Source organism: Zonotrichia albicollis, chromosome 3 (assembly GCF_047830755.1).
Source record: "Zonotrichia albicollis isolate bZonAlb1 chromosome 3, bZonAlb1.hap1, whole genome shotgun sequence".
Classification (NCBI taxonomy): Eukaryota; Metazoa; Chordata; class Aves; order Passeriformes; family Passerellidae; genus Zonotrichia; species Zonotrichia albicollis.
Genome location: NC_133821.1, coordinates 15,146,254 through 15,160,561, shown reverse-complemented (window position 1 = coordinate 15,160,561; position 14,308 = coordinate 15,146,254). Strand labels below are relative to the sequence as shown.

Sequence of the window (14,308 nt, the reverse complement as noted above, 5' to 3'; positions counted from 1 at the left end):
TTGGGTTTCTGCTGTTCCTCCACCTGTACCAGCTCATCAGATGTGATTTCCTTGCATCAGAGATGTTTTCTTCTGGGAAGTCTCAGTGCCTGGCAGTCAGTGGGAAGCCCACTATGCTGTCTGCATGCTCAGGTTACTTGCACTTCCATTGTGGCCATCAGTGGCCCATTTTCCTCCGGCTCCAACCAGGCTCCCATTTCTGATGTTCCTGAGAAGGTGCCATCACAGCTGGTGCTCCACATGAAATGTGCCAAGCTCTGTCTGACTAAAGCCCTTGCAGGAGTGCCCGGGATGGGCTTTCTTGTAAAAAACAGGAGAGGAAAAACTTCTCTCCTGCAGCTTAAGGTATTCCATAACACATTCCCTTCTGCACTCAGAGATAACACAGAGGAGACTGCTCAGGACAGGCCATGGTCTTGACCTCATGTCTTTCTCCACCCTGGATGAGTGACTCAAACAACAGGAAACCAGGGGATCCCTTTCCAGGGTGTGAGGCTTTGCTCTAAAAGAGAAAATCCCAAACTATCCCTCTCATGCTATTTTTCTGCAGGCTGTGAGGCCAGGAACCAGCAGGTGATGCTCTTGGGAAGGCTGTGGCTGCCAAGATCCCAGCAGACATCAGAGGGGACTTTATCCTACATGGCAATGGACCAGAGAGGAGAGAAAGGGCAAACCCCCCTCCTTTGCCCCTTCACTTAATTGTGTTGTTCTGCAGATAACACATCTCCTTCGTGTTCAATGGGTTAAACTGCTGGAAACAAGCACCAGGCTGGTGTAGTCTAAAAATACCCCAGTTGTGCTGACAGGCAAAGCAAGCAGAGGCCCCCAGGGGCTCTTTTTCTATCCCAGCACCATGTGGGTGCCCCAGCTGGCTGACACTGCCCCAGGTGAGATGAGTCTGAAGAGCAGGATGGGTGTCACAGCCCCTCACAGCCTCACTGCACATGGTGCCTGCACCTTCTGCCTCCCAGCTGCTCCAGAAAAGCAATCCTCATCTCCCACCCAGCCCTCTGGCCCTGGTCCTTGTTGCCTTCAGATTAACAGTTCAGCCAGGTGATTGCAAGGGGCTGAACAAACAGACTCATCAAAAACAGGGCAGGACATCTCCATCACCTCCCCTGTGTCCCCAAAGAGGCTGTATCAACTAATGATTTAGAATAATTCCAGATCTCATTGCAGTTTGGGTGTTTTTTCCATTGGGAAGATGGAAGAAATGTTTGCTATAATTTACTTATGTTATACTGGCACAACTGCATGGGTGTTAAGTTTATATCTGCTTGTGGAGTTACTGGTTTGTGATTGCTGGCTGCACTCACAAACCTGAGACCTTTTGGGACTGCTGATTTATTTGGCCAACATCACCCCAGCAGCTGGCATTCCACGTTTAGGATTTCCAGGCTGTAGGGATTCAAGTGTTTGAATGCCTGGTCAGGGAGGGAAATGGTTCAGTGCCCCAGGTCTGAGGCAGATACAGCTTGCTTGCCTTCCTCCTCCTCCCCCTCCTCCTCCTCTCCACCTCTCCCTTTCCAGATGCAAATAATTCCATATCTGGCAGTGTGTAACCAGTAAGGAGAAAACATCTGCTTTGGCAAAAGCATGTAAGACTCTTACTCCTGCTTCACATTCTCAACCATGTGTGGAGTAGAGGGAAAAAGCTTCCATCCTATGCCTGCTGGCACAGCCAAAGTCTTGTGTTCAAAAATGCCAGCAAGCTCCCAAAGCTGGTTCATCATAAGTAACAAAGAAAATGCACTGACACTGGAAAAATGAATTGGCTCCTGTGAGTAGGAAAGTGGCCTGAAGAGGAATCAGAAGCCAAGGTTCAGGAGATTTTAATCCCAGTTTCTGTATCTATTCCCAGTCCAGAGGAGGACACTTGAATGCTTTGTTAGCTTTATTCCTTTCTGAATGGGACTAGACTTTATCTTAGTCACCGTGGTATTTAGGGCATTAATTGGCTAATTCAGCACCTTGCTCTAAATATCTTAAAAGCTTCACTGGAAGGATTTGAAGCTGGAGTTTAAGAATTATTGCTCATTTTTGACCTTTCTTTGTAGCACATCTTGGAAGAGTTAAAGGTTAGGCAAGAGGGGAAGATTTTCATTTTAAAAAGAGACAGGCATTTCCATTTGGCAAGATTTTGCATCCTGATGGGAAAACATAAACACCCAGCCTCTGATCTTGCCTCAATCCATATTTAATCTCAGAGAGTGCTGTGGTGTCATTTGAAGACAACACTTGCAGGAAGCAGGAGGGAAATATTCCAGGCTTCCTTCTGCTTTGATAAACTATAAAGGAAAAAAAAAAAAAAAAAAAAGGTGGGTGAAGCAGGGCAGAGATGTCACATAATCCCACACAGGGGACACAACAGATGTGGAAGACAATGCCACAGAGCAAAAGACAGCTATGGGGAGACTCACACAACATCCTTTGGGATTATAATGACTTTCCCTTTCCTCTCTGCAGAGCCTTATGTTTTTGTGGATTTGGGGATGAAACCCTGCTGGAGGAAGCCCAGGGGTGGTTCTCATGCAGAAGATCCATGAGAATCCCTTGTCCCTGTGCTGCAGGGCTGTGTTCCCCCTGCCCCAGCACCATCCCTTACTCCCCTCCATACCCAGCTCTGGCAGAGGCCACAGGGAGGGGGTGAAATAAGAAATTGGATCCAGCCAGCAGCAGGAAGACAAGCAGGTTTTAGGAGCTGGTGAAGTGCTAGGAAAACGCTGGAACTGAAGCTTGGAGAGGGTGGCAGATTAAAAATAGGCTGTAGGCAGCCTTCCCCAGCATTTTGGCATCTCAGCTGCTTGTTATCCTTGTGACCCACTGAGGAAGAGGCAGCAAAGAAAGAGATTCTCTCTTCCACCTCCCCGGCAGTGCAGGACAAAATGGTATTTTGCTTCTAACCAGATGGTTCTGCTCTCTTGGTCTGATAAGATTTACTACAAGGGTGTAAACTGAGTGTTTTGTCCCTGTTTTCAGTCCAACCAAGGGCCTCCCACCTTCCCTGAGTTCAACAAGGCACTCATGTGCACTGAGTGCTCATTCATTCACATCTTACAGGCTGTTTGCAGGCTTCCATCCTTTAAGAGGGGAAAAAGGCAGTTTTTGTAGAAACCGTCATTTTAATTCAAGATACTGATGAAAGAAGGCACTTCACAGAACTCTGTTACCCAATACAATCAACATTGCACCTTGGTACTCACCTTAGCAATGCTGTATTTGTTTCAGAAAAACCTAAAGACAATTCATAATGCTAAGAGGTGTTGAAATCCATACTTAGAAAAGGTGCCTGAACCCCCTGGCCAACAGCTCATATTTTAGAGGAGCCAGGAACTGCTTCTTCTGCTCCTTACCCATAGTGTGTATTTCTTCATGGTGCTTGTGGGACAGACAAGGTTTCCCTGACCTGTGAGTTTCAGCCAGCCATGAGCACAACATAGCACCTAAAAGTAAAAAATCTGCCTTGTCCAAGAGTATAAATTTAGGAAAAAGAATCTTTGTGAAAGGCGGCTGAGGTGTAGGTTTTTGGTTTTTTCTCCAGCTTTAATTTTCATACATCAACAAGATCCTTCATACGAAACATTTTGGGAAGTTTGGAGTGTGGTTGCAAGATTTGTAAGTTGCAGAGCTAAGGGCTGCCACACCAGGTCCACTGGCTCTAGCACTTTAAGAAGTTTAAGTACTTCTGCTTGGTTAAAACATGCCCTCAGGTAGCAGCCTGTGACTGGGTGTGCAAAAATGCAATGCCACTCCTTTTGTGTGTGTGTCTTGTCTGTCTGTCTGTCTGCCAGAGCCAGCCTGAGCTGGCCAGAGGGTGAAGGGCTCCTGCTGCCCACATCTGTGATGGTGTTCACAGGGGTCTTAGGATAAGGGAAGAAATGGATTTGACTCCATGTTTCAGAAGGCTTGATTTATTATTTTATGATATATTAAAACTATACTAAAAGAATAGAAGAAAGGATTTCATGAGAAGGCTAGCGAAGAATAGAAAAGCAAGAATGATAACAAAAGCCTGTGTCTCAGACAGAGAGTCCAAGCCAGTTAACTGTGATTGGCCATTCATTAGAAACAACTCTATGAGACTAAACAGATCCACCTGTTGCATTCCACAGCAGCAGATAACCATTGTCTACATTTTGTTCCTGAGGCCTCTCAGCTTCCCAGGAGAAAAATCCTAAGGAAAGGATTTTTCAGAAAATATCATGGCTACACACATCACCTCTCTGGGTGGTTCTAGGGGTGAGAGCCTGGGGGAACACATCTCTCTTCCCTGTGCCATTGCAGGGTTGGAGCCCCTGGCAGCCCCAGCCCCTGGGGACAGTTTTCCCACTCTCATTTGAGTCTTGAGCATTTTGTTCTCTTCCTGCCTTTAAAAAAAATACAAATTTGTTCTTTGTTATTGTGAAGTTTAAAAACAAAACATTTAGAAAGCCCTGGGAAGTGGGCAGGGCCCTGCTATAGCATCAGCTGGTTTGGTTTGCCTTTTGCCATATTCATTTCAATATTTGCTAAAAGCCAACCATAAAATACCCATTTTTCACACAAAGCTATGCAGCCAGACATCAATAATTTCCTTTCGTTGGGGGCAATGATGATTTTGCTATACCCAAGGAGTGCTTATCCCACCTTGCTGTCCGAGTGCAGGAAACGCGGCGCTCTGAGGGGAGGGTGGTGATGTGAGAGCATGAGGGGCAGCCTGGCTCTCTCTTAGGGGTGCTGCCTGGCTCTCAGGGGTTCTGCCTGGCTCTCAGGGGGTCTGCCTGGCTCTCAGGGGTGCTGTTCTGCTGTGTGTCCCCAGGCACGTTCGTCTCGGCCTTCACCGTGCTCTGCGGGGCCCGCACTGACCTCCCCGACCGGCACCGGTGCTGCGTCTTCTGGCTCAACATCGCCGCCGCCCTCATCCAGATCCTCACGGCCATCGTCATGGTGGGCTGGATCATGAGCATATTCTGGGGCATGGACATGGTCATCCTGGCAAGTAAGTGCAGTGGGATCGCCCTCCTGACTGCTTCTCTCCGTGGCAGTGGTGCTGTGTCCCTGATAATGGCCCTGCGAGCTGCTGGGCCACACTGTAGAGAGGAAGAGCCATGGGATGGGCTCTGCAAGTCCATGAGAAACACAGTAGGCAGAGAAGTTGCTGGGAGGCAGTAGGAATGGGCCCTGTGACATCTCTGGGAGAGTCTCCCATCCCACCTACATGGGTCAGGAAGTTCTTGTACGAAATGAAATGTGCAGGAAGGGGGAGCGCTGTGAACTCTGCTGTCTGCAGCCCCTTCTGCCCTGGTCACATCCATTTGAACAAGAAAGCCCTTTCTCCCTTGCGACTCTGGCTGCAAATCTGTGGTTAGTGAGACCTTCTTGCTAGGCCACTTCTGCTCCCAGGGCCAGCTGTCCCCAGAAAAGCCCTGGGGACTCTCCTGGACCCTCCTCTTCCTCCCCAGGATATATTTACCCATTGTTTCGGAGTATTTTTTTCATGTTTCAGACCAAGTTCTCAGGCTGAGCCAGAAGTGTTTTGCTGCTCCTAGAACGACATCCCATACGCCCTTTGAGTTGACTAAAACATTAGTTCAAGGAAAGAAGAATCCTTTTTCAAATGTTTGTAATTTAAGCCATGAGTTAGTAGATATTACCAGTCCAGAAGACAGGCTCTGTAACTTTCATCTGGTAGAGGCTTTCACTGGTGTGAAAGTTGTGCCATATCTCCTGTATCCTGGTGCAGAGGATGGAGGTGACAGCCTCATCTCACCTCCAAAGCCAGAAGCAGCACAGAGCTCAGGGTGCTGGTGGCATCTGCAAGACCCCACTCCCATTCCAGAGGCTGATGGGCAAGCCCTCAAACCAAACAGGTCTGAGACCTTCCAGGCTGACAGGACAGGCAGTTCCCCAAGCAAGCCCTTCTCCCAGAGACCATTTTATGGGCAGCTTTTGCCTTGTGCTTTGAAGAGGCTCCACTTTGTCATCTCTGCTGATGACATCTGTGGCTGCATGACAGAGGCAGAGAGAGGATCTTGGGAAGTTGCCAGAAACCTTCCCAAAGACAAAATGGATGAAATTGGAATTAAAAAAAAAAAAAAAAAGTAGGAAACCAGTGCACATTTTCAGCTGCCAAACCCAGGGGTTAAAGCCTCTCACCAAACCACCTGCTAATTTCTGAGCCAGCTTCAGTTAAGGCAGTCCCCACGCAGAGCAAATGATGGGTATTAAAAACCTGAGCGTGTGCAAATCAAAAGCTTTCCTCAGGATGAAGTCAGTACTGCTCTTTGCTTTACCCTGCAAACCACTTGCCAAGTTTCCTCCCAAATGTACATTTCTGAGGCTAAATTGTGAATTGGTGTACATGTGTGATGTGTCTTCAAGAATCTGCCAGATTTGTGTGTAGTACCATAAGTTCACAATCATCAACTCTTGTGCTCTCCCTCTGTGGGGCAGCCCCTGCCCTCTGGCAGGACTCCACTGTCCAGATGTGGGGAGAGCCAGGAAAACATCTGTCCTGACAGAGAACCACCACTGAAACTGTGCCTTGCTTTGCTCCAAAGCCCTGCTCTCCAGCTAGAGGGGTTGGTGCTTAGGAGGGTCTTACTGGGAGGGTCTTCTCCAGTTTCGCTCTTGGGAAAATCCAAACAGCTTGGAAGTATCTCCAAAACACTCCTCCCCACACCTGGCTGGATTCCATCAGTTTGGGAGGCAGAGGATGGATGAACAATTTGTGGTGGGTATGCTCACGTCAAGAGGTGCCCAAGAACAGCAGCAGTATTTCATCCCTCTGGTGCCAGTAGAGAATGGCAACATTTCTTATGTTTTACCAGCAGCAGCCCTTGGCAGTTTCTTGCCATCTCATTAAATAGCTGCTTTAAAGTTTACTTGCCACGCAGAGAAAGTAGTGGCTAAATGCAGCAGCTCTGGGTGGATGGAGAAGAAAACAAAAACCTTAATTGAAACAAAGAATGAAGTGACTGGTTGCTCTTACCTGTATCAAAGGCAGACCCAAAGTGGTTGGTTCTTGTTATCATATTTGAAAGAAAAAATAATAAGGAGGAAACCATGTTTCTAATGTAAGAATAAGACATTTCATTTAAGAACACTCCCAGTTTGCTTTGGTTGGGTTTTGTTTGCATGCAAACCATTGGATGCACTGAACAGAAACAGTACACCACTGCAACTTGAATCTGGGTGCAGATGGGAAAGAGTTGAAAAAGTGTGAAACCACTGCCCACCTCAAGTCCCCTTGCCTTGAAATTATTGATCCCATGTGTCCCTGTGAGGGTGCCAGGCTATTTGGATGGGCTAGAGGCAGGACACAGCAGGTCCTGTCTAAGCTGGTGAGGGTTAGCAGTGAAGAGGAAGGTGGGAAGCAGCTGAGGGCCAGGAACTCTGCTCAGGCTTTCCCTAAGGGATGGAGCCATTTCACCTGGCTCCTTGTCCCTGGGCCTGCCTCTCTGTTAGCTGGTAGAGGCTTGGGAGGGAGTTACAACCACAGAACCATAAAATCACTAAGGTTGGAAAAAATCTCCAGAATCATTGAGTCCAAGTCTTAAGCCATCACCATTGTGTCCTCCACCGAGCCATGCTCCCCAAGTGCCACATCCATGTGCCTTTTGAACAGCTCCTTCCAGCTTTTCATCTTCTAGTGCTATTTCCCATGCATGGAAAAGGGGAGACTGCTCTGAGGATAATGGCGTGCTGTCCTTAATGAGGGAAAAAGGAGAGGAATTACAGTCCAATCAGGTATGCTTCAGTTCCTGGAAGAAGTAATCAAGTAAGGGACTCACACGCATTTAGAAAATGAAAATCACCCCCACAAAGTCACCGTGAGTCTGTCCAGAGTGAGCTGTGTCAGGCTGGCTGGATTCCCTTGGATGGCAGAGGAATTAATTTTGTGTGAGGTGGCAGCAGTCAGCCATCCCTCCTAACCTTCAGATGCTGACCCCGTCTCACACAGCATTCCTACCAGCGAGCCAGGGGGACATGGCCTGTGTGAAAACGCACTTGAGGACTTTCCTCTAAATGGATTTTCCTGACCTGGGAAGAGATAAAGAGAGGTGTGTGGAAAGGTCCCTCCTGAATGCAGCTCTCCTCAGTATTTTCATTTGTGGCTTGAGGATGGGCTAGAGAAGAGGCTCCCCAGCCACACCTGGCAGGCACAGCGAGGGCAGTGCCCAGATCCAAAGAAATGGTCTGGAAACAGAAAGTGCTACTCAGTGGGGACAAGCCCAGGACTCTAGGAAGGACTAATCAACTGCATAAATACACACTAGGGAACAACTTGTTTTTCAGGGAAGGACGTGGTGGCTGCAGTGAGTCACAAGCAGCATGTTGCTATAGAGGGAATGAACACCACACAGGCACATGGGAGCAGGGCTTGTAGGGCTTTCTCTGATCCCATCACCTTTCTCTGCATGCACAAAGCTGTGGTGAGGCTTGTGGCCAGCTTTGGAGGCTGTACTTCAAGTGGTAAACCTGGAGAGTCCAGTAAGACAGTAAGCATGCTGATAATTAAGGTGTTCAGTGGACAAGTAAATGTGAGAGGGCAGCAGTTCAGCCTAAGACAGACCTGAATAACACCAGGAAGGACCTGTGTGGAAATTAGAGGACGTTTTTCCTCCAGTAAGGTCAAACTGCTGCAGAGGTGGCATGGCAGGATCTGCTCTCTCTGTCCCAGGAAGACTCCAAGAGTGGGTAGACCCATGTCTGTCAGGGACAGGGTGGGACACAGCAAGAGACTGACTGACCTGGGGGTCCTGTCCAACCCTCATCTCCTCTAGGGTGCCCTTTATCAGGATAATATCCCGGAAGGAAGATAACTGAATGCAGTTTTGCTGTCACACTTAATTACTTTTGGCAGCACCACAGCACAGGGCATCTCTCTGCTAATTTAAATGAGCTGCCAGCTGGCTCCACTGGACACCAGAGATATCTTCTTTAAGCAGCCAGATGGCTTTGGGAAGTGTCCTCTCTCTTTTGGGAAGTACCTGCTCTCTGAAGGCAAAAGTAGAACTAGGGAGCACTTAATTCTCCTGCCAAAGAAGGGCTGGGCATCCCTGCTGCAGTGTGCTCTCCTGGAGGCCCTCACCAGCTCTGCAGGCACGATGCACAGGGCTGAGGCAAAGCACAGCTAATGAGCTGGCCAAAGCCAACTGCAAAACAACCTCCTAAGGCTTTCCAGGCACAGCTCCCTTGGCTCCAGGCACACCTTGTCCCCAGCCCACACCTTCATCAGCCCACTGTGCAGAATGAACTTTCCAGGAAGCCCCTGCCTGCTCAGAGCCGGGTGTAAAAGGCTGTGTGTCACTTCTTGACAGAAAGGCCAGAGAAATAACTCAGTAATGTCACACTGACGTGGCACAGTCAGGGACTGTTTGTCCAGGCACTGTTTTGCCTCTGCTGGATGCAGCCAAGAAGTCAAGGCTGGTTGGTTTCTGAAGGAAGCCCTCCCTCAGCTCTCAGCTCTGAATGAACGATGTGCTTGGCTGCACCATTGCTTTGGGTTCACTGGATGGAGCCTTCGGTTGACTCTCAGGGCTGACTGCCAGCCAGCAGTGAGAACTCACCTGTAACCATGCTATCCTCATCACTCCTTTGCTAGTTACTCTGTTCTGACCCTGCCAGAAGCAGCAGCAGATGATTGCACAGTTGCTGTATGCTCAGGCTCCAAGGGAAAGCATCACTGAGCCTCTCTGCTCTGCAGGGCCCTGCTGGGGCAGGTAACACTGCTGTCCTGGCAAGGAAATGGGAGCACAAACCAACCAGTAACCCTTCATGAGATGAAGAAAATCCAAGGACATATTGCCTGCTTGGACTTGCTACACTTTAAAAAAAAATCTAAAAAGAGCTGTCCCCCAAACTAGGCCTGAGGGGAGTAGTTAAAATATCCTTTTTTGCAGTTTCTTACCAAATGCAGCAGTGGGGCAAGTTCTTAAAATATTGTAGGAATGTTAAATAGCCCCACTGTTTGCAGCACCCAGACAGGCTGAGGCATGCTGTGGTTGTGAGCTACCTGTGGGCACAAGCAAACTGAGCAGGCAAGCTGCCAAAAACTCTTCAGAGGTGTAGTTTTCCCACCTCTGGGACTGTGAATGGTATGCCATGAGCCCTTTGCTACTCTGTGATGTCTTGTTTGATGCCTTCCTTCAGTGGCTCCCCTTCAGTCAAACCCATGAAATGCCAATGGCACAGAGGAGAGAGCATTGGGAGCATTGCTCAGAGGTGTTAGTCCATCCAGCTTGTTTTGCCTGGGGCTGGAAAAGCAGATGAGGATTCCCCTGTCTTCTTTAAACAAGAGTCCCAGATGAAGTGATCCACTTCAAGTACAAGGATTTAAAGAAATGTTTAGCCCTGGTGTGAATGTCTGAGGGTAGAGCAGCTGTTCTCTGTTTACTCTGCAGCCTCAGTTTGTTCATTCTCTTCTGGTTCTCCATGTGTTTCAGATATATCGCCTACAGTTACATTTCTCCCTCTCTCTTTCTTTCATGTTCCTTTGCCTCCTTTTGTTCACCATCAAAGTCTCACAAGGTAAGTTTGTTTCTGTTCTTCCTCCTCCTCATCATTATGCTCTGAGGCAGTTTCCCATGGAGAGCAGCGAGGAGGACACCTGGAATTCACTTTGGCCAGTGCTTCCCACTCCCAGCCCAAGTGCAGCCTTTACATGCGTGTGTCCACTGTGTCTGTGTCTGTCCTGTGGCTGCACAGCCCCAGGGATGCTGGGAATCCTCACACAGCTTTGAAATGCCCCTGGGGATGCCCTAAGGGTGCCCTTGGAGCAGAGCAAGAGCCCATTTCAGCATAGAGAGCATCCTGAAGGCACCCTCTGCATGAACCCAGTCCCAGAAGGATAGCCTGTGCACAGACTGGGTTCCCTTTGCCTCAATCTTACCTGCAGTGCTTTACAGGAAAAGTGCAATTTCAAGTAAACTTGATTAAATCAGTGACTTTGTGCACAGGCCCACTTCATCCTGAACCCAGAGCTGTCTGTTCTACAGAACTGCACCTCAGTTTTATGGCAGGCACTAGAACAGCTAGTCCTATGCAAGAAATGCAAAAACTATTTTCACATATTAACTATTTGATAAGTTAAGGCTGAAATATTGTAATAAACAAGTTCAGCATAGGACAGGTCATTTTTTTGGCTTATGGTCATGTAAAGAGACAGGCTTGGCCACTGTCACTTCCCTCCAGACAGTTTCAACAGTGACAGCCAGACTGAAAGGATTTTTCAATCCTAATTTCCTTCTCTCTCAATAAAAAGCATGGCTGTACAAGTAAGTTACTCTTACTTTAGCTAAAGATTTAAGGCAGGCCCCACCTTTCTGGTCCATAGGGTTGGTTGTTTGGTTTTTTAAAACTCTGCTCCCTAAACAAATTAAACCAATGCCATAGACAATCTCAAATTACAAGTTTCCAGCCAGCTCACCTTGCCTTCAGAGCTGACTCACACTTAAAACATAAATGCATGTGAAATCATCATTTTGCCCCCTCGAAAAAGCTGTTTGAAAGAGATGAGAGTCTTTCTGTTCAGCTGCACACAATAGGCAGAAATTCAGTTAAGTGTCATTATTCTGTCCCTTGTGCTTGTTTGGCAGCAGGAGATCCAGGCTGCCAAACCTGGGAAAATGTGTGGGTTTTTTCCAAAGTACAGCAAAGTTCATTCCCTGGAGTCAATTCTTAGTTCAGCAAAAAGTCCATTAAAGATAGGGGTTCTGGCACCTGCTGGTATTTTATGTTCAGTTTTTGTAAGGGACTTAAAAAAGCCTAACATAAGGGTTAGAAAGAATATTACAAAGCATAAATGGAAAAGTGTTTGAAAAGTTAAGCATTCTTCTGAGATATAAAATTTCAGACTTCTTTGAAATTCAAAATATAAAAATGACAGGCTACTTATGTTACTTAAGAATAAAAACCCCGTCCAGATTTAGAAAAGTTTTTTAGTTGAAAGATACTCACTGTGGCGGGCACTGCAAGTAAGGGCAGTTGGCTTCTTTAATCAGGAGATTTTTTTGCATTGATAAAGTGAGAATAACAAGCTTCTCTTGAAAGGGAAGTGGAGAAAGCTTCTGGTGCAGTCATTGCAACTGTTTAGGACGGCATTTAAAAATCCAGTATTTTTCTCCTCATCCTGTACCAGCACAGGAGCTGCAGGTGCTCTCCTATTGCCCTTCCCTGCCCTAGCCCTGCCAGGGGATGAAGCTGTCCCATGTGGGATTTGCAGTCTGCAAATGTGTGTGCAGGACAATGAATATGTGGGGCCCCAGGAGCCCAAGGAGCTGTGACAAGCAGCAGGACAGGCTGCTGGAGCCCTTGGAACATCCCTGTGGCTGCAACACAAGGGCTTTGCTGTCTTGGGTGGGAAGTGCATCAAACCTCATGGCCACAGGAAGAGGAAAGGGTGTGAAGGAGCAGGGATCCTGGCAGTTTCCTTGGTTTTGCTGCTGAAAAGACTGGTTTCCTTCAGGCCCATTGGATGGCTGCTGTGCCCTAACAAAACCACCTTTAATTCTGCTGGGCTGGAGCAAAGCAAGTGCAGAACCAGGCAGTGAGAACATCATTAGAGGCATCCCAAGAGCTGTGTTTGACAATTCAGCCTGTGAGTCAAGGCATTGCCCTCCTCCTCCAAGAGGTGTTTGCTCACCTGTGCAAACTGCAGCACAAACTGGGAAGTGCTGTCAGCCAAAGCCAGCAGGGGAACACAAAGATGGATAGAGGCATGTTGGGAAGGATGTAAGTTTGACAACAAAGTCTCACAGATCTGTATGCTTGGCAGAAAGATTTTTGAATCTAGAATACAAAGAAGGAATAGAGATGGAAGCAAGTTTTGATACAGAAAAAAAGAATTGCTGAGCCAGTCTTTCTGGATAACCAAGGAGGCAAAGGGTCTGTCAGTTAGAAGGGGGTTTTATGATTTAGAGCAAAGGATAAACCCACCTCAAGCAAGATGTTTTTACCAAGCAGAAAGATAGCACAGGCAAACAAGTCAGCAAATGTTGCAAGTAGAAAAAAGGTCTCAGAATTTTCCACTGCAAGAAAACTGAAAAACAACTTCTAGCTTAAACTGTAATGTACTAACTTTTAGTGATTGGAGAACAGTAACATGAATATGGTAATTACAGTAGTTATGATAGGCTATAGATATGTCCGGTTTTCGGCTGTTTGAAGGGCCTGGAAAGGCCCGGAGTGGCCTTGGGGCAGCCTGCGTATCAAAGAACGAGAAGAGGCTTCAGTTCTTCTTTCGGTTTTTATGTTTATTAATTGTTTATCTAAAAGATTTTCTTTCGGCCCGACAGAGGTCTGCTCAGCAGTCAGCCATGAGCACACTGTGTCCGCCCTCCGGACAGTTACCTATCTTTATACCCATGGTTACGTGTACAATATTTATCATTTTTCCCCAATACCATTTATTCTTATTGCCTGGTGCACTTTTAGTAATGACCAATCCAAAAGTGCCACCATCACCAAAGAAGATGGAGGAGAAGAAGAAGAAGAAGAAGGACAGGACACGCCCCAATTCCTCCATCTTACTTCTCTAAACCCCCCTGTACATAAATCCTAAACCCTGTGTCTCACCCTCTAATTAACTAATCCCTTCACCATTCACCCCGGTGAAGTCCTCCTATCCTCATACAGGTGTCGTCTCCCGTGTAGGGTCAAAGTCCAGCCACCAGACACTTCTGGCAACATTCCAGGACTCCCGAGCCCCCCAAGGGTGGTCTCGGTGGCTCGGCACCTCAGGACTGAGATGCTGAGATCCCACATAGATAAAAGTTAAGGTATAGATTGGTTCTACTGTATGAAGATGCTCAGCAAAGGAAAGTATAGAATGCATTGTAACCTAAACTCAGGGTGTCCAGGCCTGCCTGCAGCTGGAACTGACAGCTGTAGGCACAGCTCTGTCACCCACCTCCCTGGGCTGCTGTAAATATCGGATGGAATAAACTGCATTTTGGAGACCCCTGGAGCCCACATCCCTCATTTAAGCTCTTACAGAGGAAACCAACCTCCTCCTACCCGCCAGTGCTCTGGGAGGATGAGGCTCAAACTCAAGAAGATCCCAAGGAGAGATGAGTGTGGGATGCACGACCTACCAGGGCAGTGCTTGGGAACAGCTGTGTCTCTGCAGCAGGATACAAGGGCACCCATTTCCCCTGCACTGCAGCAAAACACACTCCATAAAAACTTCAAGTTATTGGGCTGGAATTGGTGACCAGTGGTACCTGCTGTGCTCTTACAATCCCTTCAAGCAGCGGTGCCTGTGCCAGGCTGAGGGCAGGCGGGTGTCAGAGCAGCAGGGCTGGCTGCCAGCACCCACATGACTGTG

The 14,308-nt window shown here is 47.7% G+C and overlaps 1 protein-coding gene across 3 annotated transcripts in view; it reads left to right on the top strand.

The window, feature by feature from the left end:
- Nucleotides 1–14,308, top strand: part of STUM (stum, mechanosensory transduction mediator homolog) — a 59,320-nt gene that overhangs the window by 28,864 nt on the left and 16,148 nt on the right. For all 3 annotated transcript variants that reach the window (XM_005488476.4, XM_026794494.2, XM_074536803.1), the window contains exon 2: nucleotides 4,799–4,978. In XM_005488476.4, coding sequence (XP_005488533.1) covers nucleotides 4,799–4,978 — 180 coding nt within the window. The remainder of the gene's footprint in view (nucleotides 1–4,798; nucleotides 4,979–14,308) is intronic.